The sequence below is a fragment of the Ptychodera flava genome, chromosome 11 (genome assembly GCF_041260155.1).
Source record: "Ptychodera flava strain L36383 chromosome 11, AS_Pfla_20210202, whole genome shotgun sequence".
NCBI classification, from domain to species: Eukaryota; Metazoa; Hemichordata; class Enteropneusta; family Ptychoderidae; genus Ptychodera; species Ptychodera flava.
Genome location: NC_091938.1, coordinates 18,920,544 through 18,947,011, shown reverse-complemented (window position 1 = coordinate 18,947,011; position 26,468 = coordinate 18,920,544). Strand labels below are relative to the sequence as shown.

At 37.6% G+C, this 26,468-nt stretch overlaps 1 protein-coding gene across 1 annotated transcript in view; it reads left to right on the top strand.

Annotated features, from left to right (window-relative positions):
• LOC139143712 (von Willebrand factor D and EGF domain-containing protein-like) overlaps window positions 1-25,119 on the top strand; it is a 35,317-nt gene extending 10,198 nt beyond the window's left edge. Inside the window, exons 3-28 of the mRNA XM_070714248.1 lie at window positions 1,262-1,383; window positions 2,525-2,720; window positions 5,188-5,439; window positions 6,018-6,146; window positions 6,460-6,674; window positions 7,020-7,266; window positions 7,864-8,130; window positions 8,871-8,981; window positions 9,291-9,356; window positions 9,460-9,671; window positions 10,102-10,188; window positions 11,519-11,624; window positions 12,126-12,331; window positions 13,063-13,136; window positions 13,242-13,305; window positions 16,216-16,413; window positions 17,237-17,445; window positions 17,812-18,021; window positions 18,603-18,825; window positions 19,570-19,666; window positions 20,223-20,333; window positions 20,928-21,106; window positions 21,451-21,702; window positions 21,957-22,065; window positions 22,435-22,556; window positions 23,054-25,119. Coding sequence (XP_070570349.1) covers window positions 1,262-1,383; window positions 2,525-2,720; window positions 5,188-5,439; window positions 6,018-6,146; window positions 6,460-6,674; window positions 7,020-7,266; window positions 7,864-8,130; window positions 8,871-8,981; window positions 9,291-9,356; window positions 9,460-9,671; window positions 10,102-10,188; window positions 11,519-11,624; window positions 12,126-12,331; window positions 13,063-13,136; window positions 13,242-13,305; window positions 16,216-16,413; window positions 17,237-17,445; window positions 17,812-18,021; window positions 18,603-18,825; window positions 19,570-19,666; window positions 20,223-20,333; window positions 20,928-21,106; window positions 21,451-21,702; window positions 21,957-22,065; window positions 22,435-22,556; window positions 23,054-23,110 — 4,121 coding nt within the window. The 3' untranslated portion in view covers window positions 23,111-25,119. The remainder of the gene's footprint in view (window positions 1-1,261; window positions 1,384-2,524; window positions 2,721-5,187; window positions 5,440-6,017; window positions 6,147-6,459; window positions 6,675-7,019; window positions 7,267-7,863; window positions 8,131-8,870; window positions 8,982-9,290; window positions 9,357-9,459; window positions 9,672-10,101; window positions 10,189-11,518; window positions 11,625-12,125; window positions 12,332-13,062; window positions 13,137-13,241; window positions 13,306-16,215; window positions 16,414-17,236; window positions 17,446-17,811; window positions 18,022-18,602; window positions 18,826-19,569; window positions 19,667-20,222; window positions 20,334-20,927; window positions 21,107-21,450; window positions 21,703-21,956; window positions 22,066-22,434; window positions 22,557-23,053) is intronic.
• The last annotated feature ends 1,349 nt before the right edge of the window (window positions 25,120-26,468 follow it).

Sequence of the window (26,468 nt, the reverse complement as noted above, 5' to 3'; positions counted from 1 at the left end):
AAGAATGTCGTCTCGAGGATAATTTCAAGTCTACTACAGATACGATGTAAAATTACTAGTGCAGAAAACAAGCACATGACAGCTTTTCCCCTCACAGATCAAGACGTAGCCGGATGTCGCCCTCGCAGCCTGGAGAGTGTGCTCGAAAACGAAGATCAATGCAAGTTTTGGATTCAAATCGGCTGTGTTTCGCGGAGAAACTGCCCGCCGTATTTCTGAGGAGCCACCAGCCGGTTTTTCTATATCAGTCTGCAGGGCTGTGGTGGGTGGCCGTTTAACGTCCGTAACACACAGCCCTGCCATGCAGAGCTAGGCATAGCATAGTGAACTGTCTGTCACCGCACCGGCATGCGTTGGCTGCACGTAAAAGCAACTCAACTTTCCAAGATCAAACGGTCAGTATCTTGTGAAAACAGCGACGTATAGCAATAAAAATTGTTTTAGTCAGTGGTAAAAACTCTTAACAGATGAAGCGTTAATTGCTTTTAATCAAATGAAAATCCATGTGGCCTGGGTTTTCAAGTTCAACGGCCTTGGTCCGATGTCTCCACTCGTCTGATAGACATTTCCGTATGTTGTCGCCCCCGTATGTATCTGTTGCATTTTAACCGTACATGTAGGCATTTGCAATCTGTGTACTGTAATTCCCTGGACTGCCTTGCTTTTAGTTGTATTCTATTGTACCGCTATCAGCCCTCACTATAGGTACGTGCTTGCATATTGAAATCCCAAGCACTCTTTCATTCTGCACCAATTTTCGTCATCTTTTCTTCCGCTGCTCTGCTGGTCTTTGTAACTTCGCTTTTGCTTGCAAATGCGTTCTAATTGACAGTTAATTTATTCACTACCGATTAATATGTTTGACATATGTGCCGCGCCGCAGTGATTCCAAGTAGTGCCATGGGAATGCCAACGATGTTACTAATGGCTAGTTTTGAAAACGTTTTGATGCTATTGAATGTGAATGATAAAAACTCTTGAAAGTTAAGAATTCTTACGCATCATGCCTCATTGTGACCACAGGCAATGGGATGGACTTCCCTCGTAACAATCTTTTGTACTGAAATAATGAACACGTACCAGTGTTTAACAAGTGAAAAGTCGCACATGGCATTCATAATCTTCAATAAAATCATTCACGTTAGTGATTATTCTACAAAAATGTGCAAATCGATTCAGAATTTGAATTCACGCCTTTTGGATTACATTTAAGGTATATGGACAGACCAATTCCGCTTACTCAAAATTGTTTATATTCTAGCAAATGTCCCACTACCACGACCGTCATTTACCAGTGGATGGTTACCAATCCAGTCTCAAGCTGGTGACAACTCGTTCATGTCAATACCTCACTACCTGAACGAATTGCCAGTGTTTGTCCAAGTAAGTGCATAGACTATTTTGGGCCAACAAAGCTACAGTGTCTGTGGCTAGTAAAATTACGCCAATTTAAAGATCAAGTGGAACAGGGGTGCCTACTTTCAAATATATTTTGTTATTCAGACCAGAGTTTCCAGTTACTCAAACATTCATTGTGGTTAACATTTTCATGTGTGTACATTGGTTGTATTGAAAATCAAAATTTACTCAAAGGCGACAATGCAAGAATATATCGTTGCAATATAGATTTTCTAGAATACTCCAGAAATTCTCAGCAAGGAAGCCGTGATAACATGGTCCTTTGTCGAAATTTGCAGTGTAAGGTAGATTGCAGCTCGGAGATAACTATCCGGGCTATCAAACTTTTACAATTCTCATCTGAGCTACTACTTGTATGGACTCATTTGGCAGCTCTTGGAATAATGAATAATTTCATCGCCATAGTTCTAAAAAAATCGGAAGTTTTATTTTTCTCATTGATATTAATAAGTGGACGGCAACATGTTTGAATTTCAGGTATCGATTAATTTTAGGTTATCTAAATTTGTTCTTTAGTGATTTTTAGTCTGAATTTGGTGAGAAAAAAGTTGAAAGTTTAATTGAGAAAGGTTATACCAAAATTGTTAGTCTTTAACTTTCGAGGCGCAAACTACCTTAAGACATTGATTAAAAGAAAATCGATAACATTCCGATCTTTTTGAAGGACCAGTTTCTGAAGGATAACAATCTTCAAAGTTACAGAAGAAAAAATTTGATACTTTTGTCTCTTACTTGCGATGATACAAAGTGAATAAGGAATACGAAAAGGTCTCGATATTACTTTGTGAAGTGGCGTTCATTGATAACATATTTGAAATTATAAACAAAGAAACTAAATCTCTCGGTATCTCAGAACAACCCTACAGAACCTGAATGTAGCGTAGTGCTAAGGAGATCCAAGCTTTCCTCAAAATAATGTATTATTTTTAATGACTCCTAGATCCACATGACTTTCCTTTAGATCAGTTAATAATTTTTTCTCTCGTTTGTCTTGCTTTGTTTATTTTAGTCTGTTATGTCTGTTGCATGATCTCTTGAACATTCAATTGCGACGATGAGATTTTATACTCCTAGATTGCCGCATTTATTATTTCATTCATTTAAGGTTCTTGCTCGCGCTGTTGACGGACCAAATGCTGGTTTCTTGTTTCATGGAGTGGGTTCGGCCCAAATTGACGATGATGAAAACGTAGACTACGGCGGCGTAGTTTACAGTTATAATGAACAAACCGTTAGATTGTGGGTGCCGACCGTGTACAACAACAACAACAACAACAACCGTGGCTATGTCATTTATACAGGTAAAGTGAAAGGCATTAAACAATATACACATATTGACAGGCCATGTGGGCAACAACATGTGTCTGTACCCCGAGGGACTGTGAGTCACCCCCAAAAACAGACTGTTTCCCGAGGTCGAAGGCCGGGGGAAACAGTCTGGTTTTTTTGGGTGACTTACAGGCCCGAGGGGTTAAAACGTATGCTGTTGTCCCCATGGCCAGTCAATATGTGTTTTATAACACACCTCATCCGCAGTCATGCATAAGAACGTACCATACACAAAACTTGTCGCATGTAATATGTTGGAGTGGTTCAGTAAGAAAAAGTTTTTCATAACAGGATCGCAATACTTCTGCAGAACGTTCAATGCATCTTTGATTATAGTTTTCGTCCGTTTCGAGTCCTTGTTGGAAACCAGAGCATTCAATTCTTCTTCAGAAAGTAGGATAAACCTAGAAATTTCTCGACTATCGTTTCGATCGGCCGCAGACGACATCTTTGTTTACATTCCGGTCCGCGCATGCGTCAATGTCGTTTTTGACGTCAGCGGGCATCATTTTTCGGAACTGATGCCTGGCAGGCAACAGTTCCAACAAATGATGCCTGATGACGTCGTTTACGTGGATCAGCACAAAAAGAACGCATCCCACGTGACTATCAATTGGCGAATTAGAATACAGACTGCGGATGAGGTGTGTTATAATTCACACTATCTTTGTCTGTCTGTCTGTCCAACTTTATAAGTCATGTATATATATATATATATATATATATATATATATATATATATATATATATATAAAGACTCATTCGGAAATGTTATTTTCTCAGCCTTTAATGTGACATCAGAGCATCAACGTGTGTTTGTCTCAACAACGCTGATACGTTATGCAGTGGATTATGTTACGTACAGTAAAGATCAAAGTCAATGTATATCAGCTATTTAGAAATGCAGACGACGATGATCATTGTATAGCGCGCGTTTACCGGTCATTTGTAAAAATGTAAATCAAAAATTAAAGGCGTTGATTGCAATATTAAAACTTGGCCGCTACATTATACGGAACAGTACCACTCGGTTAGAAGAGCGCTTTGTCACATAGCGTTATACTTGAGTGTAAATTTAGGTAAACGATACGAAATTGCGGTTCATGCGATTTGTTCTGATATAAAGGCAAAAGGTCACGTTAGTGTCTGCATAAATACTTAACATTTGAATGTGCGAAAGTACAAACAATTATCAATAAGGAGCCATGAACCGTTTGTCGTGTGTTAGGTTGTACATTCCTATTTGATTTTGATGTAGTATATAGTGTATACATTGTGGCGCGTATTGACGCAGATGCAGTCCAGTCCACGACTGTTAATGATTTTGTTGTCACTGCATGTGGTATCATGAAATCGCATGTGTCACTTGTGACATCGTCATCAAGTAATTTTGTTTTGTGGGCCAATTTAGTAAAGTCATTGACGTCTTTTTCTTACGTCGATGGTTTCATTCTCCCTTAATAACAAGGATCCATGACCAAGATACTACTTCTTTGGCCTTACATCTACCTTCCCTATTTGAAGGAAGCTTATCTAACTTCTTTCATCGTGAAGTATCTATGTAAGACACCTTTTCAAACGGTTGATACACAAATAAATTATTATTACTCGCTGACGACCTTTTACGGGGTTACCAGTCGAACGAGAAATATACCTCCAAGAAACAGCTATTAGCAATTTTTTCTACGTCATACTCATTTATACAGCTGCGTAAATGCTTATTGATTGAATTTCAATTTCCCTTTTTTGTAATATTAACGAACAGTTAGAGAGCTAGTCATAATCATGGTATAAAACAGTTCTCTAAAATGAACAATTGTTTTTATAGTAGTAGTACATTAGTATCTTAATCACTTTATAACAATGTCATTTGCAAGTTTTTATATCCTTTCCTTGTTACATTATTTTATAAATGTGTCATGTACCCTAACTTGAATGTGCCCTAATTATTTATTTCGTTTAATCTGCATGATTAATATTTTGTGCATGTGATATTACACCCCTGGTGGTGAATATTAAAAAAACATGCTCTTTAGACAATGTTTGGTGATTTTTTTTACATAATGTCTGCTACCTCTATATTAGCAGCCTACAAATCTGTATGCGATCCATATTCTGCAATACAAGCATCATAACCTTTACTGACGAGTATTGTAATCAAATTAAAGAAGTTTAGATGAGAATATAAGATGTTGTAAACTATACTTAATGAACTGAGGTGAAGAATTCGCAAAAAAGTAAAAACCCCTTGAATTTACAGCAACTCTTCTTATGGTTCAAACTGGATGATGGCCGCACTGTTTGAAAACAAACGAGTAAATTTCGACATTCCGCTCGTGTGCATGATTTTCAGATATCAAAACTATGTTACATTGATTCGCTTTGACATCAATATGATGACATGTGCTGTACGTCTTCTTATCTGTGTTTAATATACAGGTGGTTCTTTATGGGGTACACCCCATTACCAAGTAAGTCACAGTGCTGAGGTCAAAGTAGACGCCTGGTTAAATGACAGCTTTCCTGAACCAGACTATTCATCTGAATGGTTTCAATTCAGTGCGAACAACGGTGTGCATTCGTTCAAGGAAATACGCCATGGTCTTGATGAAAGGCCGTCTTTTGTTAGAGTTCAATACAAGGACATTAACCCTACAAATGACTTTCTGGAATACACATATGATGCTTACGGTGAGTTTCAGGCAATTTTATACAGCCATGATTAATCCATGCACAAAGTTCTAGGCAGCCTTGTTTTGATATCATCCTAATGCTGCTAATGTCGAATTACGTCGAAATCTTTAATGCAAGCAAATGCACAGATACTCCATTCGTTGTTTTTACATATCTTTTGAAATCAAGCATACACATTAATAAAATCGCCGTTACTATACAACGTTTTATGGAGTACTGTTTAATGATCCATATGACAAATATTGTTAAAATGTCTTAATCTAACGTCGATATATAAATACTACTTGTAATTGTTCCATTGCAAAAATCAGATTTTACGTAATTGTTGATCGGTATTATATGGTTCTGCTGCTATTAAAATATCAATAACAAGCGCAATTAACTGATCAGCTGTCTGTCGAGGCAGACTTGCTTCATTAACTGTAATCAGTAAATGAATCAGTGAAACTGAATTATGTTATGATACTCAAACTTATGGTTGATATTGTGCATACAACGTGTTTGTCTTACACAGGTAGTCGTGGAAGTAAGAGTAAAATTGCACTGTAAGTTTACGTCTGCTTCAAATTTTCTAGGTGCTGCCCAGTCAGATGACGACACGACTTGGAGACATCATTATGGAATAGTTTTCTCATTTAATGACAACTTCGTCCGGTTATGGGCCCCTGATAGAAATGACTACAATGACGCCAGTGCTTATGCTGGTTAGTACGGTTTTGTATGTATATTTTATCATCGGAAGACGGAAATGGAAATAGTTCGATACACGTCGGATCGGGTTTAGTGGGTTCAGAAGGTCTTGTTTGTGAAGTTTTAAGTTGTAGATGGTCGAAAAACAGTGTAAAACGCTTCCGTCCAATGTTTTGTATTCTTCTGAGAACGGGTAATAGAACGAAAATCGTAAAGAATACGAAATAGCATTTTGTAAAATAATATATACAATGACGAGAAGTAGGCTTCTGAAGAACTGATTCCACTGACAACAATTTCAATGTTTTCTATTCATAAACCACGCAGGTGGCGCAGCATGTGTGTATGATGGTTGGGGTAATAATCTATTCAACACCTATTTTGATGACGCCATTGTTAAGGTAACCATCTGGACGGACAATTTCCCTACACCAGACTTTGAGACGAACGGCGGCCTTCAGATAGGATACGGAAACGGTTTGGACAACTATAAAGAAGTTACAATACCAAGTGAAATAACACCGGAGTTGGTGTATGTGCAGGTACACACATTTAAATATTACTCGAATATCTCTAAGCTCACTGTTGGGTATAGTAAAATTTTGAATAGTGACAGATTTATTATCACGACGTTATGGAAGGTAGTCTGGTTCTTCAATGAATTGAAGTACCTTTTATCAGGTCCATTTAGTTCCTCATTGCATTAGGTAGATGATAGGTCTGAATTTGACATCGAAAGACCAACGTACCGTGCAGAGTGCACAAACTGATCTCAAGTACAAGTTATTGGATAACGGCAAATAAAATGTGTCCCTTTCCATTAACAATCTCCTCATAAGACTTTCTCGAATTTCTTGGTTTTAACTGGTCGCATACTGTTCATTTAGGTAACAGCAATAGAGGGGCCGAATAACGAGTTCTCTTTTTACGGAATGGGTGTGCAACAAGCACTGCCTGGTACCAACTATGGCGGTCTGATCTATGGCTACAGTGACAGTGAAGTACGGATGTGGTCACCGGATACATCGTACGGTGGTATAATAAATGTTATCGATGGATGGGGAGGAGAGAGAAATGTCCAGACTTCTCAAATCGCAAACGTCACTGTCAAAATATGGCAAACTGCTGTTAGTGGTGTGTAATAGGAATTTATGTAATGTTGACATATAAGTAAATGTCTTCAAATGATAGAAATCACATGTCTTCAAATGACAGAAATGGCTTGCTAACATAACATATTACGAGACCAGATAGTATAGGAAACATGTAATACATGTTTATTCCAAAAGATTTCCCATAAGGTCCATAGCGCTGTTCACGGTTACAGGTTTGTTACTAAATAAAGCTGTACGCGCGCGACATCGGACGACGCTGCTTGAAATGCAGACAGATTTTATCAATGTTGCATACGTGGCTGTTTTTACAGCTTGTACTTTGAGTCTTCGATATGTTTCTTAGTATTCATTGCTACACTAGCAGTCGTCTACTAAGATGTATTTTCGTCGTTCGTGCATGCGTAATTTTCAAAAACGTAATCTAAAAATGCGGAAAAATATTTATTTTTGCATATTAATGAGAGAATAATGACGTAAACTGTGAACAGCCCTGTTTTAGAATCATTCGTCTACGTCTTGGTTGCTGTGTCGCCGTATTGACACCTAAAGTAAAAGTCTTGTAGTTTGTTGATAGAATCACTTACCCTTCCATCTCTCAATGTTTCACACACTTTAGACCCTTGCCACGAAGACAACTACAAAGAGATTGACAATCGATACAGAAGTTCGGCATTTAGCTCAAGCCACTTCTCCAACATGTCGGACTTGATATGTGACAGGGACATTTCTGTGGCGTGGTATCGCTTCACAAGTGACGCTGGGGGTGAAATCCCGACGTCTTGTGTCAACGTAGGAATGTGTGGAACTCAGTATCCTGTATGGATAAATGGAGAAATTCCTGACGGTGTAGGTATTAACACTGTAGAGGCATGTGTTAACAAGGGTAAGCGCGCATTTCTGATATTAATAATAATTGCAGATAATCTGAAAAACTTACCCCGACAAGAAAATATCTTTGGCGATTATTTTACATTATCATGCACCTCACTTTGTGTTGTGCATAACACTTGAGGGGCACATCGGATTAGCAGACTCTGGTTTTTAATGACAAGGCTCCGATAGGACAGGGCCGAGTAAAAATGCCTACGCCTTCGTTTTCGTCAATGTTTCCTTTGTGACCAAATCAGTGCGAGATATGAGATATTGGCCATGTTAGACTGAATTGAAAAGCAGTAATTTAAATTTCAACCCCCTTATCGATCATATGATGTAGCATTATTGCATGTATAGTTATACCATCGAACGTTTACGGTCCCTGTATGGTCCCGGTCGTGAGGCGGAAAGACCCACCTACGATTCATAAAGGCCATACCTTACAGTACATTAATAGTACATGCATGGACGTCTAACATACTTGCAAGGTACTATGCTAGTCATACGTATACCACCGCTTGCAGTAAAACTATTATGAAAACATGCAAATAATAGTTGCCCGTGGATTCAGAGTTTCAGTGAATTGTCATCATGTTGCAGGTTACGTTGCGAAGCGGTATTGGCAAGACCTAACATTGAATATATTCCGTTGTCGTTCCCTTGCTTTATTATATAATTTTTAGTTAGAGATTTCTACGCATTCTAGACAGGTCAAATGCACTTAATCTTCATGCCATTCTCGTCAAACAGGGGGTACAACATGCTGCGATGAAAAAATATTCATCCGAGTGAAACGATGTACCGACTTCTTCGTGTACGAACTAAAACCATTGTCAACTTGTCCTATGGCATACTGTGCAGGTATTTTTCTAAAAAAAATCTCTCTCTAAAAACAGTATCTTTTTAAAGAAAATACTGACATTTAGTGTCGTTGACGTTCATTTGATGATCATAAGAAGATGACAAATGAAGCATAGGAGATGACGTCGATTAGAATAATCAAACGTTAACAAATATTTGTAAGTGTAATCGGTCATGAAAAAGTCAGATGTGACGTGCAAATAAGCTTGTCAACCATCCTGTACTATGTCGACCGATCCTAATCACTGCAAGAGTAATAACAATGGTAGTAAATTGCTTAATTCAATATACGCTCTCAAAATCTTTCAGGTGATCTTGAACCGTGTCCACCTGGTGAACGTTCTCCGACGGGTGATTTTCAACCGGGATGCTCAGGTAAAAACACATGAATTTTAGCCAGTATTTATAGTCAATTGTTTTTCTTGAAAGCTGGTAAAGTGTGTCAAAGTAAAGGTCCTCACGATTCCTTTGTCTACAGATTTATTTCCCGAATTAGAACACCCACCAATATTGACGCACAAGGTTTATCAAAAGACTGCCTACTTTGAGTGTAACTTCGTGCCCCTATGGTCCAACACGACGAGTTTGGTAGAGTGGTATTTTGATGACGAACTTATCAAGTATAAATACCTTAGTTACAAATATCGTACCGATGTATTGCTGGAACATGAATATATCCTTGGATCAACTGTAAGTGGAACTACAGAGCTTAATATGCAACAAGCTAATATGCTTTCAACTTAATTGTCCTTATAAAACATAAAGTATCTATCAAGTGTTCCTGAAAGCAAAACACACAAACAAACACATAAGACTAATGTAGATAAAAAAATCTGTCCGCAAGAATATTTTTAAGAACCACCTTGTACAATTAATGTCATCGGCTCGAAAGAGAACACGTGACATTGATTGCATAGCTACTCACAAAGTTCGAAAAACTTGTTCAAAGGATGTAACCCGTCTCTAGCGGTGGCTGAGTTAATTAGTGTAGTGACATTTTTAACCCATGTCATTGGAATTTAAATTTTGATTTCGCAAAATTTACTATGCGACACGTTCGGCCTAAAATTGCAATGAGGTAGTAAGGAAAAATAATCTAAATTTACTATACTTCATGCAGGTAACTTGCGAAGTTTCCGTCTCCGACACAAAACATGGAATATTCGGGTATCCAAAGCAAAGCAATGCTGTCTTCGTTGGAATTCAGGTAGGCGAAGAAAATTCCGAAAATTGTCGTTATTCTATTCTTCTTGACAAAAACTTCTCTGTGTTCTCCGCAGCGGATAGTTTGGCTACTATTGACAGAGTTCTAAAACACAAAGTATAGTCATGATAACTAAGTATCTACCATGGCAGTTAAAGATACAGACACGACCATTCCACAAGGTGTAATGACCTCGATATAGGGGCCGTCGATTATAAAAACTGACGCCCTAGAAACGTAATAATTCCGCAGTTTGGGGGCTAGGGGTATGACCCCAATTTGTTCTGCGTACGTCAAAATCGCAGTAAGAATTGTGCTGTGATGAAAGAAAACAAAGGAAAAATTTGAGACCGTGAAACAATAACAAATACGATATTTTAATTGCAACACATGAAATCCGAAAAGTTATGATCCCGAGTAATAACCTGTTTGTTGCACAATTACGAAACGCGTCTTTTGGACACTTTTTGACACACTCGTAACAGGAAAAATCATGATAGATCGATACTTTCTGACCTATCTTCCCATTGTTTGCACGCTTTACCATGAAGAAAATCATTACCTTATCGTGGTCAAACAACTCTTTTTGGTACGTTGAAAAAGTGTAAACGTAAAAACTTTGTCTACTTATCATGTCGAGATTTTGCCCAACTTGTCGTATGCTTGAATTCTCCATACATGATCAACACAGTTTTTCTGAAATCAATGTCCCATTGAGGATTTCGTTTAGAGGGGCGGGGGATTGACATCAAACTAAATCAAGTTACTTTCTGAAGCGGTAAATTTGATGATCGACGACGTCTAAATGAGGAGCAGATGATAACCACAAAAGTTAAACGCCAACTAGGGTGGAAACAAACACAAAACCAGTCCTGGTGTGGGTACATGTGTTACATGCATTTCCGTCCGTGTAAAGATTTGTGTCGTAAATGTTTAACACATAATGGTTGCTGCGACGTATACCACCACAAATCGGTGAAATATAAGTTTTAAATAAGTTGCTAAAATCACGAAAGACAGAGTGATAAGTTCATTATCATATTTTAACAGAAGTATTTGTGCAGATGCTGTTATTTACTTTTGGTGCAACAAGTTATTAATGTCGCTTTGTTGCACTAAACGGATGTACAAACAGCTGCAACGTCGAAAAGTGGTCGAAAAGTTGGTTTTGTAAGGTTACGTCTTGGAGAGTGTGCCATGCGAAAAACTGTCAACATATTTTACCGCGTTCAAACAAGTCGTTTTTTGGCGCATTCATTTCTAATGTAACACATTCAACTTGTTAACTTTTGAATGCTAAAATCCTTTGTCTTTTGTTTCGTGTACACTCTAGATCTTGCCGAGCGAGGTAACTGTGTGGGAAGACGGACTGCCTTCTAACGTGTCAATTGTAACGACAATACCAATGCGATGCTCCTTTCTCCTCAGAGCAAGACAAAGTAAGCACTTCAGTACCATTTCCAAGAATAAAACAAATCAGATTTATTTTGATTTTGCGTTCATTTTCTTCCACGCGAGAAACTGTTTCTCAACGAGGCACTAACTTCCTTCATCAGCATCTGTTATTGTTATTGATTGATTGATTGATTGATTGATTGATTGATTGATTGATTGATTGATCGATCGATCGATCGATCGATCGATCGATCGATCGATCAATCGATCGATACTTGTAACACAAGGACGCTTTTGGCATTTTAGTCACTGTCGGTCGATACTGAATGTCACCACTTTATTATATTCCCTACCAATCGAGAGCGTAACGTTTGACGTTAGCTTTTGTGAACATGTTTTTCTGTCTGTACGTTTGTTCTGTTCCCATGGTCCTCATAAAGCTGTCCGTGAAAAGTCCCGAAGCATCAACCGTTTCACTAAATTTTCCTATCCTATTGACTGCTTGGGAACGCATTATTCACTGCTTAACCATTCTTTCCGTGTAGATTACTACGGTTTGTCAAGGCCTGACATAGTGTTTGACAAGTGTCAAGTAGACAAAGGATATGATAATGCCGAATCTCCAGATATAGTTAACATCTATGCAATAAAGGATTGCCAATCAGAAGTCTTCTATACGAACATCGTAGATGTCATACCATCGGAGGATTGTTCATTGTCAATCACTCAAGGTTATAGTAAATATTTCGGGGTGAGTATAATGGCAATCGAGAAGTGTAGACATTGTGTTTGGACATTATTCTTGCCAGTTCAGTACTGTGGAAGTCATTATTACCCAAACTGGTGTTCACGTACACAGATATGTCCCAGGCAACGAATTCTTTTTTTTACCCACACGTTACAGTTTTGATCAATATATCACTGTATGTCTATACCGTTTGGTCAACATATCAAAGTTATTAATAATGGAACATTTCAGAAGCGTACGCAGAAAGGAAATCACGAGACTTCAGTCGTAATTAGCTCACAAAGTCTTTTGGAGACAGAAATTTTAATAAAGCGGTGTGCGCGTCATAAAACCAAAGGTAACACCGTTTTTCTATGCGAAGCATTCGAAAAGTAAGATTGGGATATCAATTTTCGTCTTAATATTTCTTGTCTACTCGCTATTACCATCAACTTGATGTAATCATGAATAATATTATTATAATCTAACCTTTGCGTAGTCATCAAACATTAACTAACAGGCTTTCTGGGATTTGTAGACACGTATAGTTATCTTCACCAGTAAAAGCGACAAGTTGACATTTTCTCGTAACTCTCTCATTGATCAATCATCAGATAACATCTCTAAAATATATTCTCCGAGAGCGATTCTTCAGAGTGATTTTTTATCATAACATAATTTAAAACACTATTTTGCATAACAATGTAAGTCAGACAAACCCTCTGTGTCTCTCAAATTCTTGCATATTCATGCAGGTTAACACAGAAGACATTGATTGTGGAAACTGCTGTGGGACAGGAGATCCTCACTACAAAACATTCGATGGAAGGTAAATTTTAATCTGTGTGATTTGTTTATAAACGAAAGTTCCGTTGGAAATGCAAAGATGATAATTTCATTGTCTGTATTTCATATGCTTCCATTTTACTTACAGTGGCTATGACTGGTATAGAACCGGTGACTTCGTACTTCATCAGAGCTTATCACGGCACTTTGAGGTATGTAAGAATATAGAACACCTAGGCGGTTATTGTCGAGAGTCCAATCATTTAAACAACATGTGCAAAACACGCACACACACTAGACGGATAGATAGGTAGAAAGATAGATGGTAGATTGATAGATTGATAGATCGATATATAGAGAGATATTATACATACATACATACATACATAAATACATACATACATACAATGTACATACATACATACATGCATACATGCATACATACATACATACATACATATATACATACATACATACATACATACATACATACATACATACATACATACATACATACATACATACATACATACATACATACATACATACGTACGTATGTATGTACATGCATGCATGCAAGCATTTTCGGTGCTGAGCACAGTTCATTGTTTTCTTGTTTGTAAAAACATGTACAATCATGACAGTGAAAGGGAATGTGAAACAAACTAGGATATTTCAGACAACATAGTGAAATATTGATGTGAAACCGCTTGTTTTTCCAATCTGATTGGCTTGATGTGTGCGAAAGCTCAATAGACTCGTCGATCAAAAATGGAGAAACTTCTATTTATGACCGTCACGGTATTTCTTAAAATTAAATCGAAATATCAGTAAATCAACATTTCTCCTCCAAAATATTGATATTTACAACAACACCATTGAACGTTCCAATTATCTTGATCGTTTAACGGTAACATAAGTTGTTACACAGACGATATTCAAAATTTTGCCAGTGTCTTCGTTGTGCGGACAGTGATGATAATTAGAGTCATGTACTTCAGGCCTGTACACTGTGTATGAATTAGTAGTGTTATGCAATCGGTTCGCACCAGATTTCTTTCCACATCGTAAAAGATGTCATCACGGGGCCAAACGTTTCCAAATTTACGCAATTAAGGAAATGCTTACAGCTGTGTGCTACTGACCACATCAAAATACTTCAAATCAAAGGTGGAATCGCTGAACATCAAACTTGCTGTGTAAAATAAAACCACCAAATAGAATGGCTTTATGATTCGTAGCGGATTTTGGGCCCTTGTCTTTGTCTCCACGTCGTGGCCGAACCAGGTGCTGACATCAGGAATGACTGGTAAATACAATGGTTTCCTGGAAGTACATAGCACATTTTACTACGAGGCAGCGAATACTACAGAAAGAGGCTAAGACAAGGACACAAGGCACCTAATGACAGTGCCGTGAGGTGATCACTACATGATAATGAGACCTAAGAAAAAGGGTCCAGGCAATCAGTGAGCTGCAAGCGCACCTTATAGGACAGCAAACACCAATCTCTGTGGTCGAGACATATGCCTCGGACCCTACTTATGAAACAGGACAAATCAAACCTTTTTCGCTGTTGTTAGGCGTCACAGTAAGTGAGGCTACCCACAATCCTCCAGGGTCAGTACACACGGAGATCACTCATTGAGCTGAAGCAAATTTCTTCTGTACACTGAACAGCTCGATCCATATTTCAAACTTCTGACAACATATCTTTCATAGTCATAATTTTCTTATTTTCCTCTGTGAAAAATGAGAAGATCAACCCCATTTCCATGTGGGAGATATCAATTTTGTAATTTTGTCAACGTATATCTTTGACAGCCATACACAATATTTTCAAGGAAACAAAGAGATTAAGGTGAAGTACTACGAATTACGTCAAAATTAAGTTGTGGTGTCATTTTCTTGAAACTTTGCACAAATATTCTTGGAAGTTTTGCAAGTGCAAAAATAAAATAAAAAATGGGGGTCACCACGCTCGTTTCCATGGAAACCGACGTTAAAATGGCGTCGTTAGAAATAAATAAAAATGATATAATTCACTAAAACTAAAGAAAGCAATTATAAAAAGCTTAGCAAATGAGTTAATTTTAATAAAGCCCAAGACTTAAGATCCATATCTATCGAATGTATAGTTTTAATGATGTTTGTAAACAAATTTTTACATAATTATCGATTACAAAATTACGATATCGAAATTATATCACTACATAATTTTCGAACTTTCTTCCTGTCGTTTTGAATGGTGTCATTTTGACCAAACTTGGCGAATAAAATCCTGACATAATACCATTTAGTTTACACTTTTAAAAACAGGGTGTCACCACGCTACTTTTTACAATATCTCTAGGTGAATGGGTAATATGCGCCATGTAAATAGGAGAGAAATGTTAATTTTTCGCTCATATTGAATAAAAACCAGCTTCCTAGGGGTCAAAATATGACAAGGTTATAGGTCACATGTATTTCTAAGAGACTGGGTCAAAAAATTAGGTAAAAGCGCAATTTCAACAATGACAGGTGATGTTAAATACATGCGCTTCAAAGTAACCCATTTGCGACAGGCTGGAGTTAAATATGCGCAGAAACGTTCTAAAGCGTGTGCGCGTCCGAATTCGTCGCCCTTTACCTTAAGTTGCATCTGTGTTGGCAAAAGAAAGGATATTGATTTTGGGTGTTCATGACAAAAGAAATTTGCATGTCTGACAGGTGGTATGATGTGACCATCTCAGTTGCTGATCACAACTTTACCTTGACATGTGTACTATTTTAGCACCCTAAAACATCAACTTTCTTATTAAATTTACTCTTGAATTTTAAACATAATCAATAAGTTTGGGGCATATTTTTAACAAATAATCTTGAAATTATATTCTAAGTTTCGAACTGTTCGGAAATTGATAGAATTAAATGAGCCTTTGGCAAAAATGCCGGAGTGCACAAATCAAGATGAATTATGGGTAGCCTCACTTACTTTGTGCGTCTTTTCATGTTCTTGTTTTTCTTCTCACCGTATTGATTATATTGCATCGCTTGTAATACATGACGATTCATGATAGCGGTTTCGATATTTTTTAACTTAGAAGACTTTATTTAACGCAAGTAAACATTATACCCAGGTGCATGTCAGGACATGGAAGTGTTGGTCTGTCACGTGTCACTGTGCTGTTGCTATACGTGAAAATAATGACGTCATAAGTGTGGATATATGTCACGGCACGTTTGGAAAAGCAGCGCCAAAACTAAGAAAACTTAGCAAACACAGGTTTGCAAGCGGTGTTATGATTAGAAAACACACGACGGGAAAGGAGTTTAGGGTGAGTTATACTCCACTCTTTTTAAATTCAATGTTTCATGTATTTATTTCAAGGAATTACCATGCTTTTCATTCCCAATCAGCTTATTCCATCGACTTCCGAGCATTAATGGGAGAATCTGCCGGTTATCTATTACAGCTGTATCACCAGAGGGCTCTGTTTATGAGATCAGTGTGGGTGCCAAACGGTTGCGATCGTTGTATGTTAATGGCGGTACATCAGTCAGACATTAAAATCGAACTGATATTTAAATGAGAGGCGTACTCACTTATGTGAAAATCAAGAACATACTGAGATGCGGTTTTAAAACATGAAACGTCTTTTTTTTTCTCAAATGATGTCTAACTGCATTCTGGGCTTTAGTTCGCAACAGTAATTTGATGGTTTTCCTGGATTAAACAACATTTTTCTCTTTTGAACAATATTGACTGATGTGGCTCGCTTGCAGGGTACTCTTACCCATTTCGGACACCTTGTATCACCTGTTTGAAGAGAACCCTATTGTTATTGTCATTTTCCGAGCTGTTCCTCGGACCCGGTACATCATTAATTTGCCTCGAACGCTACTGATTACTTGGCCAGTTGATGTTTGATTGCTAGTCATTCTTCAAAGTTTTATCCAAATTTTACTGGCCTCTGAAATCACGTTTGCCTCTTGTCAGCTTACGTCTTTACAAATATGCAAATTACATTAAATAGCAAATACTTTCACACTATTTAATTTTGAAAAAACTCAATAACTTTGAAATATCAATGAGATTTTCTAATCTTGGGAAGATCAAGGTTTTCTTTATCATTTCCCAATCATGCCCTTTACCCACAGATCAAGATGCCTTCTCAAGCTACCATAAGAGTCGTAACGTCTAGTACCCACTTGAATATATACCTGGATGTACCCGGTGATGACTTTCAGCACTCTGATGGTTTATGTGGAACCTTTGACCATGACAGCTCGAACGATTACAGAAAACGAGATGGAAGCACTCTATCTTACACAGGACGTCGTCCGGATGCATTCAGTGAAAGCTGGAGGTATGTCTCAGCTGACTGTGGCAAATTATAACACCCCATTGCATTTCCATATTCATTGGCACAGAAAGTGATATGAGTTTGGACTGAACGACGCATGTATGTTGCTGAAACTTGCGATTAGTTTTCACGTCTTGGTTCTGCCATGCTTTGAGACCGAATTTCGAATGTTACGTTGAAAACTGAGTCAGACGTGTTTGCATCGTTACACATTGTCAAGACCAGGGTTGATGCCAAAAGACATAAAAACAGTACCATTCGTATAAATCAGACGAAAATGTGTGCATCTGTTTCTGCCTCGGACTTTCTATTTTTTTGAATTGTTGAACACGTCCGCCATTTAATAAGTACTGTCAATCTCAACTTTAGAATTCCTACAGGTGAAAGTTTACTTGATGAGTTACCAGATGTGGTTGTAGAAGACCCTAGACAGCCCGAAGGAAATATGACCTACTGTTCCTGCCTTGGCCAAGAATTTGAGTGCCATGATAGTTTAAAAGACTTTACTGACTATTCGTATTTAACGGACAGCTGGACAGACATCACGGATGAAATTGACGTTGAAACGGCAGGAGGCAGGTAAGCCGCTTTGATAATCAATCAAGTCTGACGCTTAGCTATCCTTCTAAACTTCTTTCGAGGAAGACAAAAATTGAGTGAAACAAATACAACAGGTGAAAGAGTATTGACAGCATGGAGATACGTGATTATTTAATAATCAGGCTTTTCTTCATTTCTAATGAAACAATGAATCGAATATGTTTACTTGTTGTTGTTCTTGTTTCATTACTGCAATAATACACCGCTTATCTAAGAATGGACTGGACTTTGTGCAAGAAATCATGTAGAAAGTCACTTCGCTTAGTGGAATAATACTTTTTACATAATGTATATTAAAGACGTATCCTGTTAATTTGTCATATAAATAACAGCCCAAGAAAATCGTTTGTCTCATCTGAAGAACAGCCAACCTAATTCCCTTTGCAAAACACAGTGGAGCTTTTCTTCAGTAGGCCTCTCCGATGGTTTGATACAAAATTATTTTGATTTTTGAAATTGTTATTATAGGCCCGGCATTCTTCAGTCTAATCGGGTGTCTAACTTTTATATTGTGTTCATGCTTCTGATCACGCAATAATTACTTATTTCCTCTCCATAAGGACTAAACGAGATGTGCACACGGCGTCTACGAACACATCCACGGAAGATGTACCCCTTCTACCAGCCACACTGACGTGGCCTACTCCTAGCGGTATCACAGAGCAACAAGCACGCCAAATGTGTGAGTCAGCAGTTCTCAACTCTACCGCTGCCGAAGCATGCACAGACGTTCCGGGCGTCGATCTGTTCGTTGGCGTTGAAGGCTGCGTGGAAGACATTGGGGTAGGATTGTTTTGGTAAAATTATTTGAAGCACCACTCATTACAAATAAGATTCCGGCGCTTTAGAAATTATTTGATTGATCGATTAACTGATCGATTGACAAAGAACTATATATCAAAATAATAGGAGTACATCTGCGTAAGGCTTGCATGGACGTGATTATTTCATCGACCCATAATATAGGTATATTTTCATCCATTACTCGGAAGTGTCATTCACAGTATGAACATTTATTTGGTTTGTTGGATGTTATTTTCTGTTTTCGTATCTAAAGAGACGTTTGAGGGGGCTGCATGCCTGATAACCGTACAACTAATGCAGATTTTGACAATCACAATTATAGTTGTTAAGGTAGAATGCACGTCTGGGACAGATATTCGGACTCTCAAACTGTTACAATTCTTTTCTGATCTACCACTTGTGGGGGTTCATTTTAAAGCTCTTGTTGTTAGAAAAGTTTCCACTGCCTTAGTTATTAATTTTTCCCCATATTCAAATATCGGCAAATCTTGAGTAATTTGTTTCTCTGGTAGCCAAAACTGCAGGGTGACCCTCGATTTTTATTCTTAATTTTGAAAGAACATGGTTGAAACATTCCTTGAGAAATATTTGAGCAAAAGTTGAGGTCTAACTTTCGAGGCGCATACTTCCTTAAGAAATGCTTTCTGACATGCCTTACAGGGACACAATACATTACTCTTACTCTACAGTACTCTTACTTTTGCTCATATGATACACATACAGGTTACGGACGATTTGGCGTTTCTAGCGGAAGCTGTATCATTGATGGAAAATGAATGTGTGGTGTTGACAATGAAAAACATCTCCTTGTACACAAAAGGTGAGGGTTGCCTCTGTTCCGCAATCTACAGCTAGGAATATTACTATCAAAACATAGCTGTAAAAGGAAACCTATTGCGTCATTGTTTATTTGACAACAAGAGCTGAGAAGGGTCTACCTTGAAAGTGTCACTGTAAACTCGAAGAAAATTCTTAACACTTAATGCACCTGGGCAACTTTCTTGTTTGAAAGAATATATTTCATGCACGATAATGACGACACAGCTGCAACATGTAAATTGTACTATGTACATCATGACAAACATGTTCATAGCCATACGTCTGGCTTAGGGCAAACTAAAGGGGTTGCCGATATTCCTTTTGAAAACAAAACACAACGGTAGTTCATTTGCATTAAAAAAATAGGAAGAACGTATGTTATTTGATTTGCTCGATCCCTGGCAAAGAGAACCATTATCATTCACAATATAATGAACACCTGCTATTTAAAACCTTCCCTTACTTCACCTTTTCGCAGTCAATCACTGACAAAATAGGGCTGAATATTTAACATCTCAGCGTAAACTTAGAATACTTGACCATTTTCTACTTTATAGATGAAAATGGAACTGTTATCGGCCCACCGACCTTTATTTTCGAAGTGATTTGCCCTTTACAATGCAGTGGTAATGGTGAGTGTATCAATGGGACGTGCCTCTGTTACGAAGGTAAGTTTTTATGATCTAGTCGGCGACGCCGTCGTAGAGAGACACGTTGTTTCAAAGACATTTTTACATGAACATTTGTCATTTATCTTCTTTGAAGCATTCACATTTAAAAAATAAAACCATGTGTATGGTCAAATGACAGATCAAATGGCAAAGTTGAAAGTTACTAAAACGATAATTTTGAATCGGGCGCGTTATCTCCCCGGGCATGACTCTCTGTTTGGGCAAATTAGCGTAATTTGTATCCTCTTATTTGATATTTGCTTGAACGAGTATTTTTTGTTTTTTGGCAGGTCTCTTTTCGCCTTTTCGTCGGTTTCTGAACAATCGCTCGATTATTGTATCGTTACTTCTTGTTTCATTTAACACTTTAGAAGTTGCTTACCTAGTGTCACTATGCAATCATTTGGCAACTGTACATGTAAAGGTAATTTGTTTTTCTGATTCCAAATTTAGTACCAATGTTTTTGGAAATATTTTTCGGCTTCCTCGAGGAAAGTTTTAACAAACTATTAACACTTTTTGTTCGAAGTGCACATTACATTAAAGGCTGCATTCAAACCGATTTCGCGTGTTATTTTTTTTTAAAACTAGGTTACGAGGGAGCAGACTGTTCAGTCGACGCCATGTCGCCTCCAACCCTCTGGTATATCAACGAAGTTGAAGAACATGCCTTGTGTGACGTCAGAGAGGACTCTTGTCAACAAATCAGCGTTATTGGAGATAACTTCCTGAATTCGGAATATTTAGTGTGCTTTTACAACGTCAAACATGTAAACATAATACATATAATGGATATTGTTATTATTTCTTTATATCTTATGTATTGAAGATTTTTATATTATCAGTATTTGGATTAAGCACCCGACATTATAATATTACATTTTTCCTTTGATGTACTTTAATAATATCTGTCATAGAGAAGATATAACCATGTAAGGACTAGAGATTTGGTCTTCGATTTTACTGCTATTGTACTCAATACTATGATTTCGAAAGCAATCCAATTCACACAATATATGTGTTTTAGTAGGATATATGTGCACTGTTGTATTGTGACCATTTGTTTTCATTGAATGATAAGCATTCGTCTTCTATCTATATTTATCCAACACAGACTACATCACATCCGATCGACCAACCATTCAAAGTTGATTCTCATTTCAACACATTCCGTGAAGTTACTTGCTCATTGCCAAATCCCATGGTGAACCTAGGAGACCCAGGCGTCACTGAGGGCGGCACAGTGAGCACCATCGAAATGTACGTCAGCAACGACAATGGCGTTACCATGAGTAGAGGGTTGCTACTGACAACATATGACTCAAAGTGTCGGCATTGTGACGTCACCGATGGTTGTATCGTTAAGGTGTGTCATAGCATCATATCATATCTATCTGTGATAATGCATATGTGTTTCTCGTTAAGAGCAGTATAATATCCACTGTGACGATACTAACATTCAGTTTGAAAAGGTTCTTGAGCTCTTTTGATGTTATCTTCATGGTTCAGATAACTACTACGTTGCTCATACTTGATATTGTCAATGTATCAAACGTAATCAAAGAGAAAAAACTACGTATTTTTCAGTTCATTCGGATTATCTTTATATCATACCTTCAGACTGATGCCTGTGAAATTGAAGGCCGCTGTTTTTCTGACGGAGAATACCATCCATATGACAACAGTAGATACTGTGATCCCACCAACGACCAGTATGAATGGACTACAGGTATTGTTGTTTCATTTTTTGTTGGTTTTCAGGAGTCAGCATAACACCATAATCATCGATACATATTGTTGAAATATGAAAGCGTTAGTAGGGGGACTCGCCCTGCTTTCAATATTTTGAAGAGTTAGTCATCATATTGTTGATTGCTGAAATAAATATGTAAAATTAAATGAAGATCAAACGAATATAACACAAACACCTACGATCTTCTAAGCATGGAATGGAGTTGAAAGCTCGTGAATATCATGATGTACGATCAGACAGATAAAACTTGAGATAAACTCAACTAATAACTTTGTTTTAACTTGTTAGTACAGAAAAATATTAATAATTTGATGTTATTTCTTTTTCTCACATGGTAACTTCAAGATGCAAATTGGGTACTTATTCTGGCAGTTACGCTGACCGTGACATTTGTGGTTATCCTTGCCATCATTCTGATCGTTTTCACCCGAAGCCGTCGCTGCAAATGCATGAAGACTAACGACAAGGTAAATTTACAATGCAAAAAGTGATTGAAATATCACTGTATCTATTTTATAAAGTAAACTGACGACAATAACGGCTATTTATGAACGAATATGCGTACATATATACATACATTTATGAATATATATGAATGCATGCATGCATGCATGTATGTATGTATGTATGTATGTATGTATGTATGTATGTATGTATGTATGTATGTATGTATGTATGTATGTATGTATGTACGCATGTTTCATTGTATTTATCTATCCATCTACTATCACCGTATGAATCTAAGTGGGATTTGTGTATGCTGACATTTAACAGTGTTGATAGAGGAGCGGGGACGAAGGAGGATGGTTAAGGAGGTTGTATATGGCTAGGTTTGCAAACTTCTTTGAAAAGAGATAATTGTGTAGCCACTATACTTATATCTGTGTTTGGAATCCCACATACTCTGCTTATGCTAAGTGTTCTCGATAGCCCTGTAACATTGTCAAAACTTATATCTCATCAGATGCATCACAAGGAGACAGAAGAAATCGTCATCGATGATATGAGGGAACAAGAATGATCATTAATTAACGGATATCTTCTTTTGATGATGATGATGATGATGATGATGATGATAAAATGATTCAATTAGCCAAGAAAACCATTTGTACCTGTAAAGAAATAAGATATGTTCGCTCGTCAATAAGTCCCAATGTTGTACTCAGATTCAGTATGCATTTAGCCGTGTATCTCAAAGGGTCATCGAAGGCCTTTCCTAACAGGTACAATACCCACGACTAGATTTGAAATTAGTTGAAGATTCTGAAAAGATGTTGATTAACTGATTTGAAATATTTTACATATATTTAAGCTCAGCCAGTAATGGTTGCTTTTGGTATCCACCCAATGTTTTGAGAGTTGATCAGGGGGCTGGTTTGAGGGTCAAAATAAACACATCACCAAACGTGAAACTCAATGACTTTAAGCAACTATTTACTCAATAAGTGTATTGCTATGACGCTTTTAATAAAATGTCTAGTGTCCCGACAAAAACATCGATACACATCATGATGTTTTCTCTTCATTCATCTGCTTTTGTTGCGCACAAATATATTGCTTTAATGTATGGCCCTTGTTCCCCAGGTAGGGAAGCTAGAGGTGTGATATTGCGATCCAATTGTTGCACGTTTGGGTTGTTTTGCCTTTTGTTTGATTTTAGTTTTCACGAAGATTCCCTCTTTGTGCTATTCCTTCTTTGTGTTCTTGATAGACGCAAGGATGTTATATTAATTTTACTCGATTTATCTGCTGCCTTCGACACGATTTATCACGATATTTTATTACCCAAGCTGTGTCATAGATTTGGTATCATGGGACAGTGTTGAATTTGTTTAAATCCTATCTGTGGGGGCGAACGCAGTCAGTGTGTGTTGGGTCAGTCGTGTCTGAGGCACAATCTCTCGATTGTGGTGTATCTCAAGGTTTCGTTCTCGGACTAATTTTATTCAATCTGTACACAGCACCCTTAGAGGATATCATTTTCAAGCATAGGTTACATTACATGATGTATGCCGATGACACGCAATCGTATATCACTTGCGAAGCAGATCAAGTCCCGACAACTTCAATTGAGCTATGTGTTAATGAAATCAGGGGATGGATGCGAGACAATATGCTCGCTCTAAATGATGGTAAAACCGAGGTCATTCATTTTTCTTCTAAATTTACAGGTGTAGGCCCGGTTCCTCGTTGTGATATTAGAATAGGTGATGTCATTGTTCACCCATCTGACACTGTTCGCAATCTTGGTGTCACGATGGATTCTAGTGGCAGTATGTCAGCACATGTTGTCAATGTGTGTAAATCGGCCTCTCATGCTCTTTGGAAGATTGGTAAAATCCGTAATATACTTGATCAGCCTTCAACTGAGAAACTCATACATCCTTTAATAACATCTCGCTTGGATTATTGCAACAGTTTACTTTTCGGCCCCCTTCATTTGAAATACGCAAACTGCAAACAATTCAAAATTCGGCAGCTCGACTTGTTACCAAGAAAAGAAAATGTGATCACATTACTCCCATTCTTCGTGACCTTCATTGGCTCCCTGTTGAACAACGTATCCAATTTAAAATTCTTTGTATTACTTTCAAAGTTCTTTGTAGTCATGTACCGTCTTACCTTGATGAGCTTTTGATTAGACGTACTACGAGTAATACATCGTGTTAATTTTCAAATGGGAAAATTAAGTTACATCAACCCATTGGTCGCGCAGCTTACTATGGTGATAGGGCGTTTACAATATGTACACCTCGCTTGTGGAATTCTTTGCCATCGCACCTTCGTGCATCTCAGCCACTGGATAATTTTGAAGTCGAGCTAAAATCTTACCTTTTCAAGTAATTTTTTACATGAGTTTTATACCCTTTTAATTCATTTTATACCTGAGTTTTATTTGTGATCTATTTTCACCATTTTCTGAGTTTTACAAGCTGTCACTTTTATTGAACATTTTAAAATTACTGCTATCATTTGTCACTCTTTTGTTTGTGTTTAATGTAAAGCGGATTGAGATATTTAAAAATGTAATGCGCTATATAAGAAATAAAGATTATGATTATGATTTAAATTTGTCGGCTCGTGTTTTATGGTTTTCTAATATTTAAACGGATTTTAACAAAGTTTTATCAATGAACTCTCTCTCTATCAATGAACTCGCTATCAACTCTCTCTCTCTCTCTCTCTCTCTCTCTCTCTCTTCTGAACGATGAATTATGTCAAACTTTAACCTATGTTAGTGAAATCATATATAAATGCGGCAAGGTATAGTGTCGAGTCCTCCAGTTACGTTAAAGGTTTAATATATATATCATAGAATTTCGCTCACATCTGCCAGCATGGTCTTTGAGACACACTGTAATTTAGAACGGTATTTAAACCTAAATGAATTTGCTGTATCGATTGAGACCGAGTTTCGGAATTTATTTAAGGTGCTGCACGAGATCTCTTGCTTTCCCGACGTCGGGAATGTGGTCACTAGCCCTAATACGTAAAATACCCCTAGAAATGTCAGATTCGCAACGAAATACATTGCTATTCTAATCGATGTAAGCACGCAAAGGAAAAGAGCGCTTAATCTACGCTAGGAATACGATTGGAAAAATATATTGAACAGCTTACCTTTTGAACTATGTTCAATACCTATTGATAAAATACGTCTGAGAGCACCAACATATGAAATTCTCATAGCTTTTACTCCAAACTTGTATGCATCAGCATTTCAAAAGCATGGTGACCCCATCACGAAACTCAAAAACTAATTTTTGGTAGTTAACTTTGATCAGTTTTTCTCAATTTGGTAAACGTAGCCAGAAATTCACAATTTGCATAATCTAACATGATCGTCATTTTGTGTGTTCTTCAGCAGGTGCCATTGACCTGGCCAGAGTTGGATTGACTCAAATAGACCCAGACTGATAAATCCAAGAAGTACACTGATGCGTTTAATGTGAATCAACTTAAGAACTTTCCTTGGGAATAAGGCTCTACAAACTGCTAATAACAGGTAGTATCGAACATCATCTGCAAGCAGAACTGCCAAATACATCTAAGCCTTACTGTTTCTTTGCGAGCATCCCTAATAAATATGCTGCTGTATGATAATTGGTGGACTTCAAAATTTACGATCATATTGACGGCAACTTCAAAACTTGTTGAGGCTTTTTGAGGGCATTGAGGGTATTGAGGGTATTTCAATCGTGATTCCTCCATCCCCCCTGCCCCGTTAATTGTGAACGCAGCCTTAGGGGATGCGTTTTCAGACACTGGTGTTTCCTATTGTATTCAATCTCAAACTGTAAATGCACTTGGCAAATCATGCATCATTAATAGATGCGGTGGATTGTCCGAGTTTGAAGCAAATGTTGCCAATCCACCAC